At 40.6% G+C, this 23,671-nt stretch overlaps 1 protein-coding gene across 7 annotated transcripts in view; it reads left to right on the top strand.

Annotated features, from left to right (window-relative positions):
- Nucleotides 1–407: 407 nt before the first annotated feature.
- Nucleotides 408–23,671, top strand: part of OTUD4 (OTU deubiquitinase 4) — a 47,998-nt gene continuing 24,734 nt past the window's right edge. For 2 of the 7 annotated variants that reach the window (XM_007999894.3, XM_007999895.3), the window contains exons 1-7: nucleotides 408–1,184; nucleotides 6,585–6,668; nucleotides 9,677–9,727; nucleotides 18,029–18,075; nucleotides 19,007–19,079; nucleotides 20,195–20,276; nucleotides 22,959–23,091. In XM_007999894.3, the coding sequence (XP_007998085.3) occupies nucleotides 1,026–1,184; nucleotides 6,585–6,668; nucleotides 9,677–9,727; nucleotides 18,029–18,075; nucleotides 19,007–19,079; nucleotides 20,195–20,276; nucleotides 22,959–23,091 (629 nt within the window). In that variant the 5' untranslated portion in view covers nucleotides 408–1,025. Of the gene's footprint in view, nucleotides 1,185–1,308; nucleotides 1,417–6,584; nucleotides 6,690–9,676; nucleotides 9,728–18,028; nucleotides 18,076–19,006; nucleotides 19,080–20,194; nucleotides 20,277–22,958; nucleotides 23,092–23,671 lie in introns of those variants that run through there. The other 5 variants (XM_037992548.2, XM_037992545.2, XM_007999896.3 and 2 more) reach the window with 4 other exon arrangements.

Genomic DNA, 23,671 nt, shown 5'->3' with positions numbered 1-23,671 from the left:
TGCTTAAGCCGTTAAAGCCACCTCCATGGAAACGCCAGGAGGGCAGGCCGGGGGGAAGGGAGCAGACAGGTGCGCCCTCTGGAAAGAAATACACAAAGGGCCGACACTGCGCCGCCGTGTCCCTGGCAACTCCACGCCAGCCTAGCGCGCGCGTTTCCCGCCGCGCAGCGGCAGTGTTGGCGGGCGGCGCGCGCTGCTCGCCCCACGTCGGCTGGCAGAGCCCCTCGGCCTGCTCGCGAACGCGGCGCCAGAGCAGCGCGAAGTCCGCTTGGGGCGGTGGCGGCGGCGCCCGCGCTGTAGGGACTTGTAGTCCGCGCGCCTCCCGGGCGCCTCCCCCGGGTAGGCCGGCCCGCGCGTCCCCGCCTGCCGCAAGCCGACTTCCTGCGGCTGCCAAGACTACACCTCCCGCCGTCCTCTCCGCTGTCGGGCCGAAAGCGAAAACAAATTCTGGGCTGCGAGGTGCTGTGCTCTCCCGGGCGCCCCCACCCGCTCCCCGCCCCTCCGGCGTCCTCCAGCGAGGTGGGGAAACGAAAGGCCGCGTCTTTCTTTTTTGGTTTCCTCGGCTCCCGGCGTGGGGAGTGCGCGGGGGACGCAGGCCTCGCTTCACCTGAGCCGGCCCAGCGTGCGCGCCAGGGGCGGGGGTTTTCTCGCTTCACACCGGTACGGACGAGGAAACTTGTGGGGGTGGCGACCCCCGGCCTGGGTCCTGAGTCAGCCAGCGAGGCCGTCGGGAAGTGACTGCTCACTCTCGGGGTTTTCCTTAATCCCGCTCCCCCCGTTTGTTGTGGGCGCGTGTTCGCTCTGAGGAGGCGGCCGCGTGCGGACAGCCATGCATTAGGCAGGGCTCCCCTATGCGCCCGGAGAGCGCGGAACGCTGCTTCGGGCCGCAGCCGCCTGCCGCCGCTCGCGGAGCCCGAGCCCCAGCCCGAGCCGCCGCCTGCCCCAGGCCGGGGCGTCGAGCTGCCGGCGGCTTGGCCATGTGGGGCTAGCCCTCGCCGCGCCTGGCCTGTAGCAGGACCAGCAACATGGAGGCGGCCGTCGGCGTCCCCGACGGCGGGGACCAGGGTGGCGCGGGGCCCCGCGAGGACGCAACGCCCATGGACGCCTATCTGCGGAAACTGGGCTTGTATCGGAAACTGGTCGCCAAGGACGGGTCGTGCCTGTTCCGGGCCGTGGCGGAGCAGGTAATTGCGGGGGGGTGGTGGTGCGAGGGGAGGCGGGGACAGCCCGGCGGGTCTGGGTGGGGAGGCAGCTGCGGGCTGTCCGGGCCGCCCACGGCCGGGGCTGCGCGTGCCCTCGCTGTCGTCACAGCGCCCCATTGTAACGCCGGAGTGGGACGCTGCTTTGCGTCTGAAAGGTGCAAATTGAAACTTCAAAGCTCGCAAATTAACGGGGTGTCTCTCTCCTGATGAAGAGGTAATGGGTTGAGGACAACTTGTGAGGCCTGCTCGGAGCTTGTACAGTTGATTTATTGCTGGGGACCTGGCGACATGGTATTTTTCACTTCTGTTCCGCATTCACCTTCCATCCCTTCGTTTAAGAAGCACCACGCTCACCCCACTCCAGTAAAACAAGTGTTTACTAGAAGTGGTGGATCAAACTTTACTTGTGGAACATATTTTGGTTTGCTGCTGGACTTTGGAATGTGGGGTAGGCAAGCTCACCCATGTCACTTGAATCAAATGGGCAAACTGCCGTTTGAGAAAACCAACCTTTTACAAATATAGAATATTTTGAAGGATTTGTCTTTGAGTAGGTTCCACCCTTTATTATGGTCTGCTGGGCTGTGTAGGTATACTAAACAGAACTGACTTTTTTAAAAAAAGCCTGTTTTGATGTTGGTAGTAGAAAGGGTACGTGTAACTGGAGCTTTTCAAAACCACTCTCTAACACAGTTGCTCAGGAAGATTTTTCTGATTTTTTTTTTTTGAGCGAGCTTATTCCATGTTATATAACACTGTGTTGTAGGTGTGCTGTCACCAAAACCCATCCTGTATTGAAAAATAGCTGCCGAAGTAGCTGGATAAAAGTTTCTGCTCTGGTGTGTCTTTCAGACCTTTCACATGTGCTTTCGTTTGACCTAGGACCTGCTCCCCACACCCCATCGCACACCGCTCCCTACCCCCCTGTGGGGTTTTTATGATGTTTCTGTTTTTTTTTCCCTCACCTTTTTTGAATGCTAAATAACTTTTAAAATTTCTATTTGTGAGTAAATCTTTTACTTAACATCTGGAGGCCAGTCTGTTCTCATATTTTTAAACATTAAAAGGCAAGCTATTTATTTGCCATAGGGAGCGTAAAATCTTTCTTTAAAACAAATTGATTTAACGGACCCAAACCGTTGCTTTATGTTGTGGACATTGTCATTGAAACATTCTTCCAGAAGCTCCCCAAACCAGGCTCTGTCCGTTAGACTTTTCTCATTTTCAATGTTGCTGTGAGGTATGTTCACACCCACCCACTCCCTCCAGTCCTTATTAGTAGTAGGTAAATAGTCTGCCCCATTTGTGAATTTTCTGAGTCTGTGTCTGTCTTGCTTCCTTAAACTCCTCAGCACCTCCAGAAGCCTAGGGAAGAGGTGGAAGTGAATTCAGTCCATATTTATTACGTACTGTTAGACCTAGCAAGAGTTTGGTAAGCGAGGAGGTAGAAATAAATGGCGGTAAGGGAAGCTTGGAATTTACTTGGATTTGAGTTATCTGAGTCCTAGTTTATATTGAAGCAGAAAGGTGTACCTGATTTCCGTAGTGCATACCATAGATACTTGGTGGCCTCGATTATACAGAAACCTCTCTGTTATTGTAGTGGGATCTCTGTTTTTAACTGGAAAGGGGGCAAGAGCTAGTTTACACTAAGAACTCTTTGTTACATCAGGTAAACACATTTTATTGTATTTTGTAATGGGGCTTAGGTTAGGCATAAGGGACTACCCTTCCCAGTTATGTGACTCTGTTTTAGTCTGATGAGCTTAGCTCAAGACCTTGAACTTTGGGAGAAGTTCAGTTATTCAGTAGACTACAGGTATAGCCATCATCGCCAAAGGCAAAGTGTGTGTGTGGGAAAGAGGAAGTAATACCAACGTCAGGCTTCCCTTTTAAAATAAGTACCAAGGATTTATATTTTTGCCAACAATTTCTCCTATAAAATAACAAATATTTATCATTTCTAAGAAGGAATCAGAGTAAATAATCTAAGTGGCAGTTTTTAAAGAGGGGAGGAGACTTGAGTTAGGATTTTGGTCTTTCTCTCCGAATTATCTGATTTAGATAGGCCATTTCCTTTTTACACTTGTGGATTTGAGCCTGCGGGAGGCCTGACCTGAATCAGCTCCACAGCCATGGAGCTAAAAATAGGGCACTCTTAGAGGAGTTGCTAAAACAGTGTCTCAGCCTTTCCCAGTATTTGTCACTATCTTGTCCCAAGTAAAAATGGGAAAGCCTTCTCGTTTGCTTTCATGTATATATTAATTTGCAGAGGTATTTGTCATACTACTTTAATTCTTTCGGAGTGTTCTCAACCTTGCACAATAATTTACATTTTAAAAAGTTGTCATTTAACCTTGCTTTTCTTGCAGTGCTTGACTTTGTAAATTACCAGCACTCTCACACTTTATAAAAGTTGCTGAGAGTTTTGCTTCTGAGCAAGGGATTCAGATAGATTGTATGTGCCATAATCTTTGTTAAAAGAGGAGAAGAACCAATAGATATGCCTACTATTGTTTTTGATTGAAAATAAGCTTTACTAACTTACGTTTGCCACCTGTTGCTAGGTAAATGGCTTTAAGAATAGCTCCACTTTGCTAATGGCAGAGGAAAGCCCTGTCAGATGACACTGTGGTTTATTTATACTAATAATACCTTGATTCATAATAGTGTCTAACATGGTTCTGTGAAAGAAGTGTTGCTAAATGTCATTTGTTGAATTGGCAAAAAAAATTCTTTTTTTTTTTTTTGAGACAGAGTCTTGCTCTGTCGCCCAGGCTGGAGTGCAGTGGCACGATCTCAGCTCACTGCAAGCTCTGCCTCCCGGGTTCACGCCATTCTCCTGCCTCAGCCTCCTGAGTAGCTGGGACTACAGGTGCCTGCCACTGTGCCTGGCTAATTTTTTGTATTTTTTTAGTAGAGATGGGGTTTCACCGTGTTAGCCAGGATGGTCTCGATCTCCTGACCTTGTGATCCACCCGCCTCGGCCTCCCAAAGTGCTGGAATTACAGGCGTGAGCCACCATGCCCGGCTGGCAAAAAAATTCTTATGGTGGTTATTTTTATATATAGATAGTTCTTTTGGTCACGGACTCTTAGCATGTATACGAATACAGTTTAATCGTGTCCGACAAGAGCAGTGAAGGTAGAATCGGTTAAACTGAAAACCAGTTATTACAATGAAAACAAACTAATTGCTAACCTCAATAGGTGCATCTTCGGTGTATCTCAGTGTAATAGGACATACTAGGCGTCCAGGCAGTTGTGCCGGTTCTGTGGGTATAAATGAGCCTGGTTGTTACCAGGAGAGCTGTAGAATGCACAGCTGGAGCCTCCGTTTTCCCAAATTCGCTACTCACACTAAACATAAAGGGAGAACCACTTAATTGGATCTGTGACTTTTTTTTCTTTTTTTTCTTGAGACAGAGCCTCACTCTGTCACTCAGGCTGGAGTGCCGTGGCGCGATCTCGGCTCACTGCAACCTCTGCCTCCTGGTTTCAAGCGATTCTCCTGCCTCAGCCTCCCAAGGAGCTGGGACTACAGGCATGCATCACCGCGCCTGGCTAATTTTTTTATTTTTTATTTTTTTAGTAGAGGTGAGGTTTCACTGTGTTGGCCAGGCTAGTCTCGGACTCCTGACCTCAGGTGATCCACCCTCCTTCACCTCCCAAAGTGCTAGGATTACAGGCGTGAGCCACCTTGCCCGGCCAGGATCTGTAACTCTTAAAGCTGCTTTCTATTAATATAAATTAAGAGATCTTGTTGGTAGTTTGAAATGTGTTATTTTAAGTGTGTGTGTGTGTGTGTGTGTGTGTGTGTGTGTTTTAAACTATAACCCTTTAGGGTACAGGAATATCTTTGAGATACCTAGTAATAGAAAAGAATTTTAATCTCCTTTAAGCATGTTAAAGAATTGGGAGCTAGGCCTGGGCGTGGTGACTCATGCCTGTAATCCCAGTGAGAGGCTGAGGCGGGTAGATCACCTGAGGTCAGGAGTTTGAGACCACCCTGGCCAACATGGTGAAACCCTGTTTCTACTAAAAATACAAAAATTAGCCGGACATGGCAGCACCTATAATCCAGCTACTCGGGAGGCTGAGGCAGGACAATCACCTGAACCTGTGAGGCAGAGGTTGAGGTGAGCCGAGATTGCACCACTCTACTCCAGCCTGGGCGGACAGAGAAAGACTCTCTCTGGGGGGAAGAAAAAAATTGGGAGCTAGCTAGAAGGAAGCATTGGATAAGAAATAGTTGTTTCAGGCTGGGTGTGGTGGCTCATGCCTGTAATCCCAGCACATTGAGAGGTTGAGGTGGGCGGATCGCGAGATCAGGAGTTTGAGACCAGCCTGGCCAAGATGGTGAAACCCTGTCTCTACTAAAAATACAAAAATTAGCCAAGCTCCATGGTGGGTGCCTGTAATCCCAGCTACTCAGGAGGCTGAGGTAGGAGAATTGCTTGAACCCGGGAGGCGGAGGTTGCAGTGAGCCGAGATTGTTCCACTGCACTCTAGCCTGGGCAACAGAGCAAGACTCCGTCTCAAAAAAAAAAAAAAAATTGTTTCAGTTCACAGCTTTAGAATGTTGGTAAAAGACCACATGCCAGTAAGTTATCTTTTTATTGAACTGGTTGTTTAATAGAAGAAAATGAAAACTACAGAGTGAGAGGATCTGGATCATACTTTGTAGTAAAGTATGATCCAATTGTAAAGTACCAAATTGGTACTTTACAATTTGGGCATAAAAACAAATCCCAAACCTCTTGGGATGACATCACACAACATTTTTGCACCCCTTGTGCTGCCTACTTGGATGTTCTTTCTTGTCTTGTAAGCTTGATCACCAGGGAAAGAATGAGTGCCTTAATTTTTCTGAAACTATAGTGGACTTAACTTTTTACATAGAGCCTCTAAGTGGATTCAGAATTAATGGGAAAAATAAATCGGCGTTTTACAGGCTGAAAGCTTCAAAATACATTCCTACTGAAGTTGCCAGTTTGTCTTTTTCAATATGTATAGGATGACGTTGAGCGTGGCATAGCATGGATTTTGTTAGCTCTTCTTTGTGAAGAGTAAAGTTATTGTGGAGGGATGGCCAAGGGAAGAGAGAGTCCTAAATTTGCAAAAATGTCCTAAAGGAGAAAGGCTAATAAATTCTTTTCAAAATTTGGCTTAAGAAGTAGTATTGTTTGTATATGTCATGTTTTTGCTGTGCTTGGTTAGAAGAAGAGGTAGGAATGAATAAAGATACCGAAATTTTAGAAAGGGAAATGGAGGAAGACTGATAATCTATTGGTTGTCAGATTATTTTGGGTGTAAAAGAAGACATTAGGTTGTAACTTTTAACTGAATGCTTAATAGTGTGTTTGTTGCCTTTTGTTTTTAGGTATTGCACTCTCAGTCTCGCCATGTTGAAGTCAGAATGGCCTGTATTCACTATCTTCGAGAGAACAGAGAGAAATTTGAAGCGGTAACTTGTAATTTCAAACATGTAATGGTGTCTTGACTTGGATTTACATTTTGGCTTTTAGAAGTGTTCTAGTAGAAATTTCACAGGCTAGATCTTAATGCAGTTTATGAAAATAACACTTATAAAAAAACTTCTCTATTGAACTTTATCTAGTTATTCAGTTACGTTATTTTCTAGGCTATTATATGTTTTGCATTTATTTGGACATTTAGAAAGCTACAATGATGGATAAGACTCTGAGCTCTGGGGGATGAAAAGATGACCTGGACAAGGCCCTTGCATACTAAGAGTGGGCTTTGTCTGACATGGTCAGGGAATTGGGGGTGTTGTGATTAATAGTGGTTTCTGTGATTGGCAACTCCCTATAAATTAAAAAAAAAAAAAAAAAAAAATTCAGGCCAGGCATGGTGGCTCACGCCTGTAATCCCAGTACCTTGGGAGGTGAGGAGTTCAAGACCCGCTTGGCCAACATGGCAAAACCCTGTGTCTACTAAAAATACAAAAGAAATTAGCTGGGTGTGGTGGCACGTGCCTGTAGTCCCAGCTACTCTTGAGGCTGAGGCACAAGGATTGCTTGAACCCAGGAGGCAGAGGTTGCAGTGAGCCGAGTTGTGCTGCTCCACCACAGTCTGGGTGACAGAGTGAGACTCTCTCAAAAAAAAAAAAAAAAAAAAAAAAAAAAAAAAAAAAAAAAATTCAGACTTGCAGTGTAAAAGATACACTGCGTGTAAGTAATGCTGAATGCTTAATTTTATCAGAAGGCATTTATAGGTTTTTAATTTTCAGGGTTCAGTGTGAACTCACATATCAGAACACTATAATTATGTAAGTACTGATTAATAGTTAATGAAATGTTGTGTAACAGCTTAATACAATTTTCTCGGTAGTATGTGAAATAAGATGCCACAGTGACCTGTTTTCATTTTACATTCAAAGTCTTATAGGATTTTACTTATTGGTTTGAAGACCTAGAGTTATGTAACCTGACAACTTTGGATGTTGTTTCCCCCAGTTGACTGGTAGAGAACATTGATATAATACTTTGCAAATAATAGGCTTGAAACCTTGTTTTATTAAACTGGTAATACAGAGGCTAGATAAGAGAGTACAAAGATTACAAAGGTGTGGTAGAGAAGGGAAGTGGGGAGGTGGAGTGGTCTTTAAATTAATTCTTACTAATCATTGGCCCCAGAGGGTAAAACTGTTGATAATAATGGACATTGCTAACATTGGTTGAGGTGCTTACTATGTGCCAGGCATTAACATTAAGTGCTTTGCATATATTTTTTTAGTCCATATAATCTTTTTTTTTTTTGAATGGAGTCTCTGTTGCCCAAGCTGGAGTGCAGTGGCGCGATCTCGGCTCACTGCAAGCCCCGCCTCCCAGGTTCATGCCATTCTCCTGCCTCAGCTTCTAGAGTAGCTGGGACTACAGGTGCCCGCCACCACCACGCCAGACTAATTTTTTGTGTTTTTAGTAGAGACGGGCTTTCACCATGTTAGCCAGGATGGTCTCAATCTTCTGACCTCATGATCCACCCACCCTGGCCTCCCAAAGTGCTGGGATTACGGGCATGAGCCACCACGCCTGGCCTTAGTCCGTATAATCTTATGAGGTATGATCACAGGTTGAAAGTTCCATGGGGAAAAGTTTCACTTTCCTTATATGAACCTTCAAGCAGTTTCATTTGTCCAGAATTGGAAAGAGATACTGTAGAAAGGACTATGCCCTGTTATGACGTTGTTCAGCCATATCATAGATGGGCACTTTCTGTTGAGAAAGAAGACTCTCAGATAGGATTCAGGCTTGTGTCAGAATTCTGCAGTCTCTTGTAACTTTAAATGGTTCTGTGTGTGTGTGTGTGTGTGTTTTTTTTTTTTTCTTAGACCTATAATCATCTAATATAGAACAGTAGCCCTTGATTGGTGGGCTCTTTAATATATATGGCTCTTTTATTATAAATATGTTTTGAAATTTAAGATATTTTTGGCAATTTGACATTATATAATCTGTAAAAGAATCTCAATCTTAAAATCCAAGGGTGCTTCAAAGATTTTTATAGACTAGGGAGTATACTTTAATGTCTTTAAGTATATCACTTTGCTAAATCAACTGGGACTGTAATTTAAATGCAATTGAATTTGGTGGTTCAACGAATGACTTTTAGAGATTTCTCAAATGAGTGTGATTGCTATGAAAGAAACATAAAAAAGGTTGGGTTATTACGCAGCTTGAATAAACCCTATTTTTATGTCAAAGTAACAATGAAGCAGTGAAGCAAGCTGTATTAGAAAAATCCTGTTGATGCTTCAAAATATTTTTAGCCTTATTAGTTCTCATCGCTCTTTCTAGTGTCACTGAACTGAGAGACAATGAGTACTCTTATCTGTATTGTTAAGCTATACTATTTCTTAGCTAGTAAGTAAGTCTTTGTTTTATTCCCTTCCACACACTGGCCACTACCAAGTTAAAGCACTGCTTTCATTATATAATTTCTCAGTTCAGAATGTCACCTGCAGTGGCCTTGAATGGCCTTTCCCATCTAGCCTGTAGGTCCTTCCTGGGCTCAAGGCCCTCTGTAAATATGCCCCCATTTGGGTTCTTCTCCCCCTCAGTTCCACAACAGGTTGTCCTGCTCCAGCTGGCCAGATTGCTTGTCTTCCCAACACAGTGTTCCTCTTCCTTCTCATGCCACATTGGCCCCCTCTGTAGAGTATCAGCTGCCTGTTGCCATCCAGATCCTGTCCAGTATTCATCTTGAGTCACTTTTCTTTCAGGAAACCTTTCCTGACATAATTTCCTTCTTTACATTCTTTTGTATGTTTATGGTCTTTAGTGATTGCTATATGTTTTCATAATTAGATTATGTACATATTTTTAAATAATACTGAGGTATTTTAGGTTTATGTACAAACAGTAATTCACAGTGAATGTTGTTTACACAGTGAAGCGGTTAACTTTTGACATATATCTTAGATGACATTTCTGATAGATTTATTTTTTGCAGTTTATAGAAGGATCATTTGAAGAATATTTAAAGCGTTTGGAAAATCCACAGGTATGTTACAATCTTCTAGTATGTTTCTATTTTTATATATCCAAATAATGTATTTAAAATTCATTAAAATAGAAGATTACTATTACAGTGTATAGAGGAGTATAAAAGGTTGAAATAATACTGGGGTGATGATTTTCAGAATGCTGCGTTGGTGTGTATGTAACCTTGGACAGGGTGAAGTTTGATTTCTCTTTTTTTTTGTTTTGAGATGGAATCTCGCTCTGTTGCCAGGCTGGAGTGCATGGCATGATCTTGGCTCACTGCAGCCTCTGCCTCCTGGGTTCAAGCGATTCTCCCAAGTATCTGGGACTGCAGGTGCACACCACCATGCCCAGCTAATTGTTTTAGTTTTAGTATGGATGGGGTTTCACCCATCTATACTATTGGCCAGGATGGTCTCGATCTCTTGACGTTGTGATCTGCCTGCCTTGGCCTCTCAAAGTGCTGGGATTACAGGTGTGAGCCACCACACCTGGCCTGCAAGGTTTTTCTTTCCAGGCAACTGAGAAGGCAGAGTTCTTTCTTTCTTTTTTTTTTTTTTTAAATTATACTTTAAGTTCTAGGGTACATGTGCACAACATGTAGATTTGTTACATATGTATGCATGTGCCATGTTGGTGTGCTGCACCCATTAACTCGTTATTTACATTAGGTATATCTCCTAATGCTGGCCTTTCCCCCTCCCCCCACCCCATGACAGGCCCCCATGTGTGATGTTCCCCTTCCTGTGTCCAAGCGTTCTCATTGTTCAATTCTCACCTATGAGTGAGAACATGCGGTGTTTGGTTTTTTGTCCTTGCAATAGTTTCCTGAGAATGATAGTTTCTAGCTTCATCCATGTCCTTACAAAGGACATGAACTCATCCTTTTTTATGGCTGGCTGCATAGTATTCCATGGTGTATATGTGCTACATTTTCTTAATCTAGTCTATCATTGATGGATATTTGGGTTGGTTCCAGGTCTTTGCTATTGTGAATAGTGAGAAGGTAGAATTCTTTCATGCAGGTTCCTATTTCCATGATCATTTTGTGAAGAGGGAAGAGGCTGTTGAGACAGAAAAGGATAGCGTTTACTTACCAACTCCTGCTGCTATACTTTTTCAGTCAGGATGTTAAAAGGATTTTTCTTAATTTTTTTCTGTTTACAAAACTAACATTCTTACTATAAAAATCCAGGTATCTTGGAATGCCATTTAGAATGTTAAGGTAAAAATAACATTGGCAAAGAAAAAAGCTAAGAAGAGTTAAGGAGTAAAGGGAATGTAATATAGGAACCAAGGGTGTTTGATCGATGACTGGTGTATCCATTTGGTTGCCTAACACTAATTTGAATGCTTGTTATGGGCCAAGAATTCCTAGTCACCCTAGGGATGCAGAGGTAATGTAGATGACAAAAAAGTTTCCCTCTCATAGGAAAGAAGGTCAATACACGCTAGAAAAGTAGATTTGTCACAAGAGTTACATAGCTGTGATGCTGTAGGCATTCAAAGTGTTATTTCTAGCTGGGTAGACAAAGCAACACTTTGAGAGTGAGTTTGTATTTGAAGTCTGAATAGATTCTAAATAGGAAATGCCTGGGCCGAAGGGCATTCCAGGCAGTGAAAACTGTGAGCAAGGCAGATTCAGAAAACAGTTCAGATTGTGTGGAGCATTGAGCATGTGAAGGTAAGAAGCAGTGAGAAAGGAGTTGGAAGGCAGGTTGGGGCCAAACTGTGGGAGAGCCTTCAGTGTTAGGGTCAGTGGTTTGGAGCTTATGCTTTAGACCTGTGTTTCTCAAAGTGTGATCTGTAGTTTATCTGTATCAAAATCACTTGATGTGCATGTGAAAATGCAGATTCCCTGGCCCCTATTCCAGACCTGAATCAGGGCCTCTGGGCCTGGGGCCTAGGCATCAGGCATTGGGAAGCCATATAAGGTTTTGGGGGAAGTCAGAGTAGTGGTTGCCCTATCTAAAATTGTAATTCTCAGCTTCCAACACATTCCCTGTATCCCTCTCTGCTTTATTGTTCTCTGTAGTGCTTATACCATTTAATGTACTGTATATTTCGTTTGTCGTCTTCCTACTTGAATTAAGCTCCATGAACACAGAGTTGTGTATGTTTTGTTCACTGGTATGTTCCTGAGCTGAGGGATTTTGTTGACTGAAGGGTTGGATGGCATTTTGATGACTGAATGGATAGATGAAAGAATATTGTGTAAAAAATAGTTTGAGGTGGATGGGATCACAGGCAGAAAGACCCATTTTAAAATAGTTTAAAAAGTATTTAATATGGAAAAATGCGCACATTGTATTAAGTGTAAAAAGGAACAAGTATTACTCTGGTTTTGGAGACAAATACCATTGAAGGCTTTTTCTCTAAATCCAGTCCAGAATATATTTTTATGTAATTCTGAAACTGAATTTTGCCCATATACTGTGATCACATACTCATTTCCCTGAGGTTTGCATTTTTCTTAGTTTATAAGCCTCTTTGAAGGCAGGCATTGTGTGTATGTTTTTATTGCTTTGGAATTCCCATAGTTACCTTTCAGTTTGGGGTACCTAATTCATGATCAGTTTGTGTGTGCAGAATGAGTGTTAAGTCCACGTCACATTATATGTAACAGATAGGGAGAATAAACACCAGAATATTAACAGTTATTATCTCCAGGTGGCGAGTATTATACGTGATTTTTTTTTTTTTTTTTTTTACTTCCTTTAGAAAAAAATATAAAATCACAAAGGCCATTTATTACTTTGCATCAGAAAAACCACACAGTGTTGTTTCACAATAATTTCTGTGCAGCAGGTCAGGCTGTTGGGACTATGAGGATTTGAGCTAGGCTAGGCATAATGGGAATGAAGAGAAGGGGACAGAGGGAGGAAATGAGGCAGTGAACTGAACAGAGACGGATTTGATTTGGGGTCGTGGGAAAGGAAGGTGTTAATGTTGGTCTGGTTTAGAACACGTGGGACAGGTTGTACCTCTTCCTCACGGTGGAGACTGGCCAGGTTTCTTTCTGATAAACACAAGACTTCTTATTATCTCCCCAGTCTGATCAAACCTCTTCTTGAGGTGTCTTAGGTATCTTTTGAACAGTTGTTTCTTTTTTGTTACTAGCAACAAATATTTGTAAATCTTCATTCTTATTTTTTTGCTCTCCTGGGCTGGGCACAGTGGTTTATGCCTCTAATCCCAACACTATAGGAGGCAGAGGTGGGCGGATCACTTGAGGTCAGAAGTTCATGATGGGGAAACCCCATCTCTACCGAAAATACAAAAAAATTAGCCGGGTGTGGTGGTGTGCACCTGTGGTCTCAGCTACTTGGGAGGCCAAGGCAGGAGAATTGGCTCGAACCTGGGATGCGGAGGTTGCAGTGAGCTGAGATTGTGCCACTGCATCCCAGCCTGGGCACCAGGGTGAGACTCCATCTCAAAAAATAAATTTTTTTGCTTTCCTGATACATGTATAACATGAAAACAGAAACCATTTGGCGGTTAGTTGATGGATAAACTCAGTTGCTTCATCCAGTTCTCAGAGAAAGCATCTTTATCCTCTTAATAAGGAACAGTGGAGCATTTTGAAAGGTACCTCAGACTTGTGCGAGAATATGTTTTTGTCCGCTTTGAGGTCAAATTGACATACAATGAAATTCATCACTTTTAAATGTACGATTTGATGAGATTTGACAAATGTATACACTTATGTAACCACCACCACAAACATCATAAAGGACATTTCCATCACTCCAAAAAGCTTCCTTTTGCCTTTTTGCAGTTAATTCCCTTCCCCCTATCCCCTGGGTCCTGGCAAGCACTGATTTGCTTTCTAAGTTTTGCCATTTCTAGATGCATATAAATGGAATGATAGAGTTTGTAGTCTTATGTATTTGGCTTCTTTAACTTAGCCTATTGGAAACACTGAAATTCATTCATGCATTTAGCAGTAGTTCCTTTTCATTGAAGAATAATAGTCTGTGTATGTATCTGTCACAAGCTATGTGTACATTTACCAGTTGATTGATATTTAAGTTCTTTACAGTTTTGGGTTGTTAAAATTGAAGCTGCTAGGCCAGACGCGGTGGCTCACGCCTGTAATCCCAGCACTTTGGGAGGCCGAGGTGGGTGGATTACGAGGTCAGAAGATGGAGACCATCCTGGCTAACACGGTGAAACCCTGTCTACTAAAAAAAAAAACACACACACACAAAATTAGCCAGGCGTGGTGGCAGACGCCTGTGGTCCCAGCTACTCAGGAGGCTGAGGCAGGAGAATGGCATGAACCCAGGAGGTGGAGCTTGCAGTGAGCCGAGATCGCGCCACTACACTCCAGCCTAGGTGACAGAACAAGACTCTGTCTCAAAAAAGAAAAATTGAAGCTGCTGTGAACAATTGCTTATAAATCTTTCTGTAGACATGTGTTTTCTTTTTTTTGGATTAATACCTTAGAGCAAAATTGCTGGGTCATCTGATAAATATATTTTTAAGAGAAACTGCCAAACTTTTCGAAGTGACTGTACCATTTTGCTTTCTCTTCAGCAATATTATGAGAATTTCAGTTTCTCCACTTATTTGCCAGCACTCTTTGTGATTTTGAATTTCTCTAATGATGTTGAGCATCTTTTCTTGTGCTTGTCATCCATCTAATTTTGTTGGTGAAATGTCTGTTCATAGGTTTTTGCCCCGTTTTAATTGCTGCTGTTCTTACTGAATTTTACTAGTTCTTTATACTGGATATAAGTCCTGTATTGGATGTATATTTTACAAATACATTCTTCTAGTTTGTATTTCGGCTTCCCATTTTCTTTTCTTTTTTTTTTTTTTAATTTTTTATTTATTTTATTTATTTTTTTTTTGAGGCAGAGTTTTGCTCTGTTGCCCAAGCTGGGGTGAAGTGGCACGATCTCAGCTCACTGAAACCTCTGCCTCCCCGAGTTCAAGCAAGTCCCCTGCCTCAGCCTCCTGAATAGTTGGGATTACAAGCTTGGCTTTTCATTTACTTAACAGTGTCTTTTGAGGAGCAAGAGCTTAATACTGATGACTATTTAAGAACATATAAGTTATGTAATTTTGATATAGTATGGTTAATTAGTTAAAGCATATTGAAGGAATTCTTTTTACAAGAAAGATGTATGTCACACATCAAAAATGCTGATTAAGCAAAATTATAGTTTTAAGGTGGAAGACAGTGGTAGTAGAGTATCGATTTTTTTTTTTTTTTTTTTAAATAATACACTGCTTGGGGAAGATTTTAGGATATCCATTGTTTACCTAACCAGACTACAAAATAACTTATTCTGAAGATTACTTACTAAAAAGTATATTATTCTCACGTAGCATTTTGTTGAGACTGATAGAATTTTTCATTTTTTTTTTTTTTTTTTTTTTTAGAGATGGAGTTTCACTCTTAACACCCAGGCTGGAGTGCAGTGGTATGATCTTGGCTCACTGCAACCTCCGCCTCCTGGGTTCAAGCAATTCTCCTGTCTCAGCCTCCTGAGTAGCTGGGATTACAGGCATCTGCCACCACACCCGGCTATTTTTTTTTTTTTAGTAGAGATGGGGTTTCACCATGTTGGCCAGGGTGGTCCTGAACTCCTGTCCTCAGGTAATCCACCCTCCTCGGCCTCCCAAAGTGCTGGGATTACAGGCATGAGCCACTGTGCCTGGAAGAATTTTTCATGTTTTTAAGTGATGTAATGCTTCTTGTATAAAAATTAGAAACATAGCTCGGGTGTTTGATCTAAACAGACTCATAGCAGTGAATGGTTTCCTCTACACCAAAGGGTATCACTTCTAGTAGTTTAGGAGAAGCCATGATTGTTAGGCTGAGGCCTATTTTAAGAGATCTATTTTAATATATGGCACCTATTCCATTTTGAAAATCAGAGCTAACTTTTAAGAACTATTGAAGTCTCTGGGGGAAAAGATTGTGCTGGTCTAAGATCAAAACATTGTTTAAAATATTTTCCTTATTTGAGTTTTTCTTTTCTTCCAAGGATTAAGTGGCAACATTCATTTGCCAAAGCTCATTGTTTTTGGTGACTTAATGTATTAAGTCTTTACTGACTTCTACTAGGAAAATATTGTTATGATAAAAGTTTTAAAATATAGATGTATATAGAATGAAGGGTGAAAATTATTCATTTTTCCTCATGTTAACTTCCCTGTCTCTATTGTCGGTTTAGGATGTATCCTCCCCATCCGCTTTCTATGCGTGCACATGTACCAATATACGTGTCTTTTTGTTTGTTTTTTACAAATAGGATTATTTTACCATGATTTACTTTTAAAATTTAATCTTGAGTGATTTTTCTAGGTCATTTCATGTGGTTATACCTCATTCTTTTCAGTGAATACATGACATTCTATAGTGTGGATGAAACATGAATTATTTATTTTTATTTTTTTTGAGACATAGTTTCGCTCTTGTTGCCCAGGCTGGAGTGCAGAGGCGCGATCTCGGCTCACTGCAACCCCTGCCTCCCAGGTTCAAGTGGTTCTCCTCCCTCAGCCCCCGAGTAGCTGGGATTACAGGCACGTGCCGCCAAGCCCGGCTAATTTTTTTTATTTTTAGTAGAGACGGGGTTTCACCATGTTGGTCAGGCTGGTCTTGAACTCCTGACATCGTGATCTGCCTGCCTCGGCTTCCCAAAGTGTTGGGATTACAGGCATGAGCCACCGTGCCCTGCCTGAAACATGAATTATTTTACTATTCTGTAGGAATCTTAGGGACTTTTTTTTTCCTGTTTTTTTTTTTTTTTTTTTGTAACACTGTTACAAATAACTCCCACTGACATCATTATTTTACATACACTTTTGTAGACATGAGATATTTCTTTATGATAGATTTATAGAAGTTGAACTGCTGGGTCAAAGGGTATATGGGACATTTAAAATTTTGAAATATACTGGCCATTTGTCTTTCAGAAAGGCTTTAAGGGACTTTTCTAAGGAGTGTAGAATTTCCCTTGTTTTCAAAACGATTGCTAGCACACTGCTGTCTTTTGTACCTTCATTTACCCTGAAGATAAAAGACCTTCTGCCCTTTTTTATACTTCCCGATTTTCTGCTTCTATTCAATATTTCTTTTTTTATTTTTTGAGATGGAGTTTTGCTCTTGTTGCCTAGGCTGGAGTGCAATGGTGCAATCTTGGCTCACTGCAACCTCCGCTTCCTGGGTTCAAGTGATTCTCCTGCCTCAGCCTCTTGAGTAGCTGGGACTATAGGCATATGCCACTACACCTGGCTAATTTTGTATTTTTAGTAGAGATGAGATTTCTCCTTGTTGGTCAGGCTGGTCTTTTTTTTTTTTTTTTTTTTTTTTTTGAGACGAAGCGCTCTGTCGCCCAGGCTGGAGTGCAGTGGCCGGATCTCAGCTCCCTGCAAGCTCCGCCTCCTGGGTTCACGGGCATTCTTCTGCCTCAGCCTCCCGAGTAGCTGGGACTACAGGTGCCCGCCACCTCGCCCAGCTAGTTTTTTGTATTTTTTTTAGTAGAGACGGGGTTTCACCGTGTTATTAGCCAGGATGGTCTCGAGCTCCGGTCAGGCTGGTCTTGAACTCCCGACCTCAGGTGATCCTCCCTCCTTGGCCCTCCAAAGTGCTGAGATCACAGGTGTGAGTCGCTGCACCTGGCCGCCTCTATTCAGCATTTCATTTCCCAAGCTTATACCATGTGCCAGGCTCTCTCCTGGGGGCTAGGCTGGAGGATAACTCTTGCCTTCAGTAAGTTATCAACTTGAGCCAGGTGTGGTGGCTCATGCCTGTAATTCCAGCACTTTGGGAGGCAGAGGTGGGCGGATCACCTGAGGTCAGGAGTCGAGACCAGCCTGACCAACATGGAGAAACCCCATCTCTACTAAAAATACAAAATGAACCAGGCGTGGTGGCACGTGCCTGTAATCCCAGCTACTTTGGAGGCTGAGGCAGGAGAATCACTTGAACCCTGGAGGTGGAGGTTGTGATGAGTTGAGATCACGCCACTGCACTCCAGCATGGGCAACAAGAGTGAATCTCAAAAAAAAAAAAAAGTTCTCAACTTACAGATGCTATGCTGTGGTCTTGCCACACCAATAGGAACTGTTATTTCACCCTGTTAGTACGTTTTTGTGTGTGTGTGTATGTGAGAGACTTGGACTACATTTTACCATATATTGTCATCTGCTTTATATAAACGTTTTTATAATATTCACAATACTACTACTAATAATGAGCATTAAGAACTCATTACATATGCTGTATAAAGGTGTGTATAGAAGTATAAAGTGTAATGTAAAAAGTGTGAGACACTTACATGCCACCTTTTTTTCTTCAATACAGGAATGGGTAGGACAAGTGGAAATAAGTGCCCTTTCTCTTATGTACAGGTAAACACTAATAACATAAGTAAAAGAAAATGTAACCAGTGGGAAATTATATTCCATTATATTAAAAATGTTAAAATAGCAAAGCTGTTTTATACTTAGGTTATGAAGCATCTTTTCTAAGTTTTTTTTTAATCGCATCAATTAGATTTTGACATTTAGATATGTCAGTGTTTAGAAATTTTAAATCTCAAAATACTTTGGAAAAGGGTACAGAAATTTTTCGCGTCTGTGTTCTATAAAATATCACTTATCAACCTTATAGAGAAATGATTTTCTACTTTTTCAGGGTCAGTGGCATTGAATGGCCACTAGAGCTGTACTAAAATACCATGTTACAAATTGAGTATTCCTTATCTGAATTGGTCGAGTCCAGAAGTTTTTGGATTTCGATTTTTTTTCTGTTTTGTTTTGGAATATTTACATTACACTTACCCAGTTGAGCATCCCTAATTTGAAAATCTGAAATCCAGAATGCTCCAGTGAGCATTTCCTTTGAGTGTCATGTTGGTGCTCAAAAAGTTTTAGGTTTTGGAACATTTGGGATTTTGGCTTTTTAGATTTGGGGTGCTCAACCTGTATTCAGTTTTGCTACTTTTACCCAGTAGAGGAGCAGGTAAATACTTTGTTTTTTCTTTTCAGAATGTAGTTTAAATTTTGTCTTCAAAATTTCTTTGATTTTTGAAGTCTCCCTTAAGAATTATATCTGAAATTTAAAATATATACAAATTATATTCGAAATTTTACATGTTAAAAAAGTTACTTTTGTATAGATATTTTACAACTTAGTTATCTCATTATTGTCTTTTGTATCTCCAATGGTTGGGACAGTGCCTGACACATATTAGGCCCTTGATGAATGAATGAATGAATGATTAAATTCAAATTAATCAAGTATAGTCCATTATAAATAATTTCTAATTGTTATTTTCAGGAAAGATTTTATAATTTATCGGGAACCAAATGTTTCTCCTTCACAAGTAACTGAAAATAATTTTCCTGAAAAGGTAAGAATTTTTCAAAGTGTTATAAAGTATTTAAGTAAAACCCACTTAGTTGCTACCATGACCTCATAAGCTATAATTTTAAATGATTTTTTGAAATATTTCCACATTAAGGTTATGGTATTCTGATTTCTTAAAAGTTCCTATTGTCACTTAGTCATGTTATTTTGTATTTTTTTGCTCCCACAAATTACTGTATTTAACCCTTTTATAACATTTCAGTAGAAACACTGAAAAGAAATATGAGACATTAACATATATGATGAATTAGACTGTTACTAGTTTTTCGTCAATGTAAACATTAAGTACTAAAATAACTTGTGAAAATAGGTTCTGCCGTTACATCCAGGAATACTTTAGTAATCATATATATTTCCCTATTGTAAATTTTACTCACAAGGGTGTTGTTGCATTATCTGTCATAAAGCAGAAGCAACTGAAAAATTTTGTGAAGCCTAGAAAGAAAGATCAACTGACTTATTATAAGAGAATTTTTGTCTTAAATAGCTATTTTGGAGTCATGAAGGCCAAATTGAAGTGACTTGTGTTCCACCATTCTAGTGGTGGTAAGTTAGAGGGGAATTGAGTAAAATACTACTGTTAGAAGGGTTTTGGGGTTTCTGGGACATTTTAAGGGATCTGGCTTTTTCAAAACAAATTTTGAAATACATTGTTATATTCTAAACAAAATCAACGCGCATTTTTCTTTGTATATCTGATGATTTAGAAAATCACTTATACAAAGAAATTTATCTTTGATTTTGCTTGCTAGAAAATTTTGCTTGTTAGAGGTTAGCATTAATAAGGTTTTCAAATATTTTCTTACAGTATCTTTCTTTTCTTCAAGTAGTTGAAAGCATGTTTTCATATATTATTTTTAGTTTTTTGTGATCCTGTAAACATTTCCAGAAATCATTTTGAGTTTTTTGATTTAATGCTTATATAACATTTCAACATATGGATATACTGTAGCTTGACAATATTGAAGCTTTAGGTTACTCCTAAAATACTCACTATCTGTTTGGAAATGATCTAGTAATTCAGAGGCATTGGAGACGTGCATTGCTATGTAAATGTCATGTATATGAGGGGCTGAAATATTTATTTTTCCCTTTCAGGTATTACTGTGTTTTTCAAATGGAAATCATTATGATATTGTGTATCCCATAAAGTATAAAGAAAGCTCTGCTATGTGTCAGTGTAAGTATCACCTTGTGTTTATATGGGAAATTGTATTCCTAAATGTATAAAGTCTTAATATAAATCAGAACAAATAATTCTATTGTGATATGAAAGTTATGTCCTAGAACCTTAAATTACCAAGAGTATTAATATTGTAATAAAAACTTGTTGCAGTAGGAGGAAAGGTAGCTGGGCATGGTGGCACATGCCTGTTTTCCCAACTACTTGAGAGGCTGAGGTGGGAGGATCACTTGAGCTCAGGAAGTCAAGGCTGCAGTGAGCTATGATTGTGCCACTACACTCCAGCTTGGGCAACAGAGTGAGACCTTGTTTCAAACTCAAACAAAACAAAACGAAACAGAGAGAAATTGGAGGAAGGGGAGCTTGTGGCTAGAGTTTGACTTGTAAATACTGACTTTTTTTTCCTGCAATAATTTCAGTAATAAAGATTTATATACATTTTAAAAACTGTTAGTGTATAGCTTGAAAATCCAAATGACTGAGCAAATCAAACATTTGATTGTATTTGGCTCCAGGGCAGCATTTTGAACCTTGGCACTATTGATATTTTGGGCCGGATAATCCTCTGTTGTAGGGCTGTCTTGTGAACTTTAGGATGTTAAGTAGCATTCTTGGCTTTTACCTAGTGGATGGCAGTAACACACTCTCTCTCCCTTTGTGACAACTAATAATATCTCCAGATTTTGCCAAATGTTTCTTGGGCATATGAATTCCCCTTGTCCTTCTCTTTGAGAATTCCTGCTATAGAAGAGCAGTGACCCTTCCTATCAGTTTATTTTATATCATCTGTACTGGCAAAGCACAGATCAGTCATACAAAGCAGTGGTACTGGGCTTGTGAAAGCTTTTTCCTCTGCTCTTAAGCTAGTGGTAACCAGTAAAGATATGTGCAATACACTATTTAAAAAAATTAATCCATTGTAAGATATGAAAGTGTAGCCTCTGTACCCTGGACTGTGTCTTTTCTCTCTCCTAGCTAGTCACAATCTGGACATTAAACAGCTCTGGGAAAGATAGCTCCTAGAGCTTGTCTTTCCTGTGCTTCTAAGTGCCTGTGGTTTGGGTGATATGAGAGCTGTAACTCCTGTTACTAGAATCTGGAAGAAAGATGGTCTGTAAGAGGAAGTCTCTGTGGGAACTCATTTAGAGGTGGACACCCAGTAGTTTTTTAGTTGTTGTTCCTATTTTGTTTTGTTTTTTTTTTTGAGATGGAGTCTTGCTCTGTCGCCTAGTGCAGTGGCGCAGTCTCTGCTCACTGCGACTTCCGCCTCCTGGGTTTAAGCTGTTCTCCTGCCTCAGCCTCCCGAGTAGCTTGGATTACAGGTGCACACCACCACGTCTGGCTAATTTTTGTATTTTTAGTAGAGATGGGGTTTCACCATCTTGACCAGGCTGGTTTTGAACTCCTGACCTCAACTGATCCGCCTGCCTTAGCCTCCCAAAGTGCTGGGATTACAGGCGTGAGCCCTACCACACCCGGCCTTTTGCTGTTTTTTTAAGACAGGATCTTGCTCTGTCACCCAGACTGGAGTGTAGTGGCATAATCTCAGTTCACTGCAACCATTGGCTTCTGGGTTCAAGTGATTCTCCTGCCTCAGCCTCTTGAGTAGCTGGAATTACAGATGTGCACCACGACACCTGGCTAATTTGTGTATTTTTAGTAGAGACAGGGTTTCACCGTGTTGGCCAGGCTGGTCTCGAACTCCTGACCTCCAGTGATCTGCCCGCCTTGGCCTCCCAAAGTGTTGGGATTGCAGGTGTGAGCCTCCACACCTGGCCCCATTGTTGGTGAATTCTTAGTACATTTGTTTTCTTAAAGCTCATCGTAATAAAACCAAATGAGAGTCCTAAAATCCATGTATTTTTGAATTTTTGTTAAAATATATTTCCCTATATTTGAGACTGGAGTTTTAAAATTTTACTTTATTTAAAGCAACGAAGTTGTCTAAATATGCTGCTTTCTTTCAGTGGCTGCTGAGAATATATTTTGTAACAGCTTTTTTTTTTTAGTTGCTTATGTAAAATTAAAATCTGGAGCTAGGTTATGTAGTCAAACATCTTCTTTTTCTATGGAAACCTGAGAAGTGCTTGTCTAAGGGTACAATTAGTGGGAAAGCTTAGACTAGCATCCAAGTCTTCTGAGTTGTCAGCTAGTATGTACTATACTATATTCCTCTTTTTAGCAATCTTAATGCTGCTTAATGTTTTTCATCCAAGTCTCTTAAGATTGGGCATGTTGTATGACATCCTTAAGTCTCAGTTTCCTTATCTGTACAATCAGAATAATGCTTCACTGTGCTGGGATTAAACGTAAGGATATATAGAGGCGCACAGTGTGTGGAATTGTAGTAGTAATAATTGCTTAGTATGTGTGTTTTGGCTTTACCTATTGTCCTACTTGTTTCACAGTTGTACCTTTTTGTGATGGATGGTGTTAGTTTTTAAAATGGCACTGTCTTTTGCGATTATTTTAAAGTACTTAACTGCACTTAACAGAAATTTTAGTTGTACCCTAGGTAACTTTCTGATTAAATTATGTTATTGACCATAAGGTTTAGCAGGTATCTAGTCAGGATTTTAAAAGCCTGAGCAATAGAAAGTTACAATGTTATGGTCTGGTCCTGTTTTTAAAAAACTGCCTGTAGTTAATGTTGGAAAATCTGTCTGTCATTAATTGCAGCTCTCCTTTATGAATTGCTGTATGAGAAGGTATTTAAAACTGATGTTAGTAAAATTGTGATGGGACTAGACACATTGGAAGTAGCTGATGAAGACAACAGTGAAATATCAGATTCAGAGGATGACAGTTGCAAGTAAGAATGAAATCCTAAAATATTTTTCTAGTGCCATACAAGGAAACATTTAAGTAAATGTCTTTACATTTCAGTAAATGTCTTTGCATAATAAGATATATTGAGGTGTTAATGGTATTCATAAAGTATAGCAGTCTGCTGAAGTTTCTTTATCCCTGCCACTGTTTTTACCTAATTTCTATTATGGGACTGTTTGGATGTTTTTTATTAGGATATTATATTAGGATGTTTACTCTTTTATAAGAACCAACCCTATTATATTCTTATTGAAACTAAAAGTATATATTGTTGTATGAGAGTGTGAAAGGATTGTACTTGGTATGTTACACTCTGTGACACTAGAGATATAAATGGAACTTAAGCCTTAGGCTGTCTAATTCTTTATTATAAAAATAACTTAAAATATATGTATATCTCTTGATTTGTAATTCCAAGTATTTATTGAATTAAAATTTTCTGATCCTGATTGAAAATTTGGCCACCATTTCTTTCTAACTTGAATCAGTGTCTGCCATTGTAAATTTAATTCTAGAATGGACTGACTTTACATAGATAGAAATTTTGCTCTATGATTCTCTCT

This window comes from Chlorocebus sabaeus, chromosome 7 (assembly GCF_047675955.1).
Source record: "Chlorocebus sabaeus isolate Y175 chromosome 7, mChlSab1.0.hap1, whole genome shotgun sequence".
NCBI lineage: Eukaryota > Metazoa > Chordata > Mammalia > Primates > Cercopithecidae > Chlorocebus > Chlorocebus sabaeus.
Note: the sequence above shows the minus strand (reverse complement) of the source record. Positions and strands in the feature narration are given on the sequence as shown.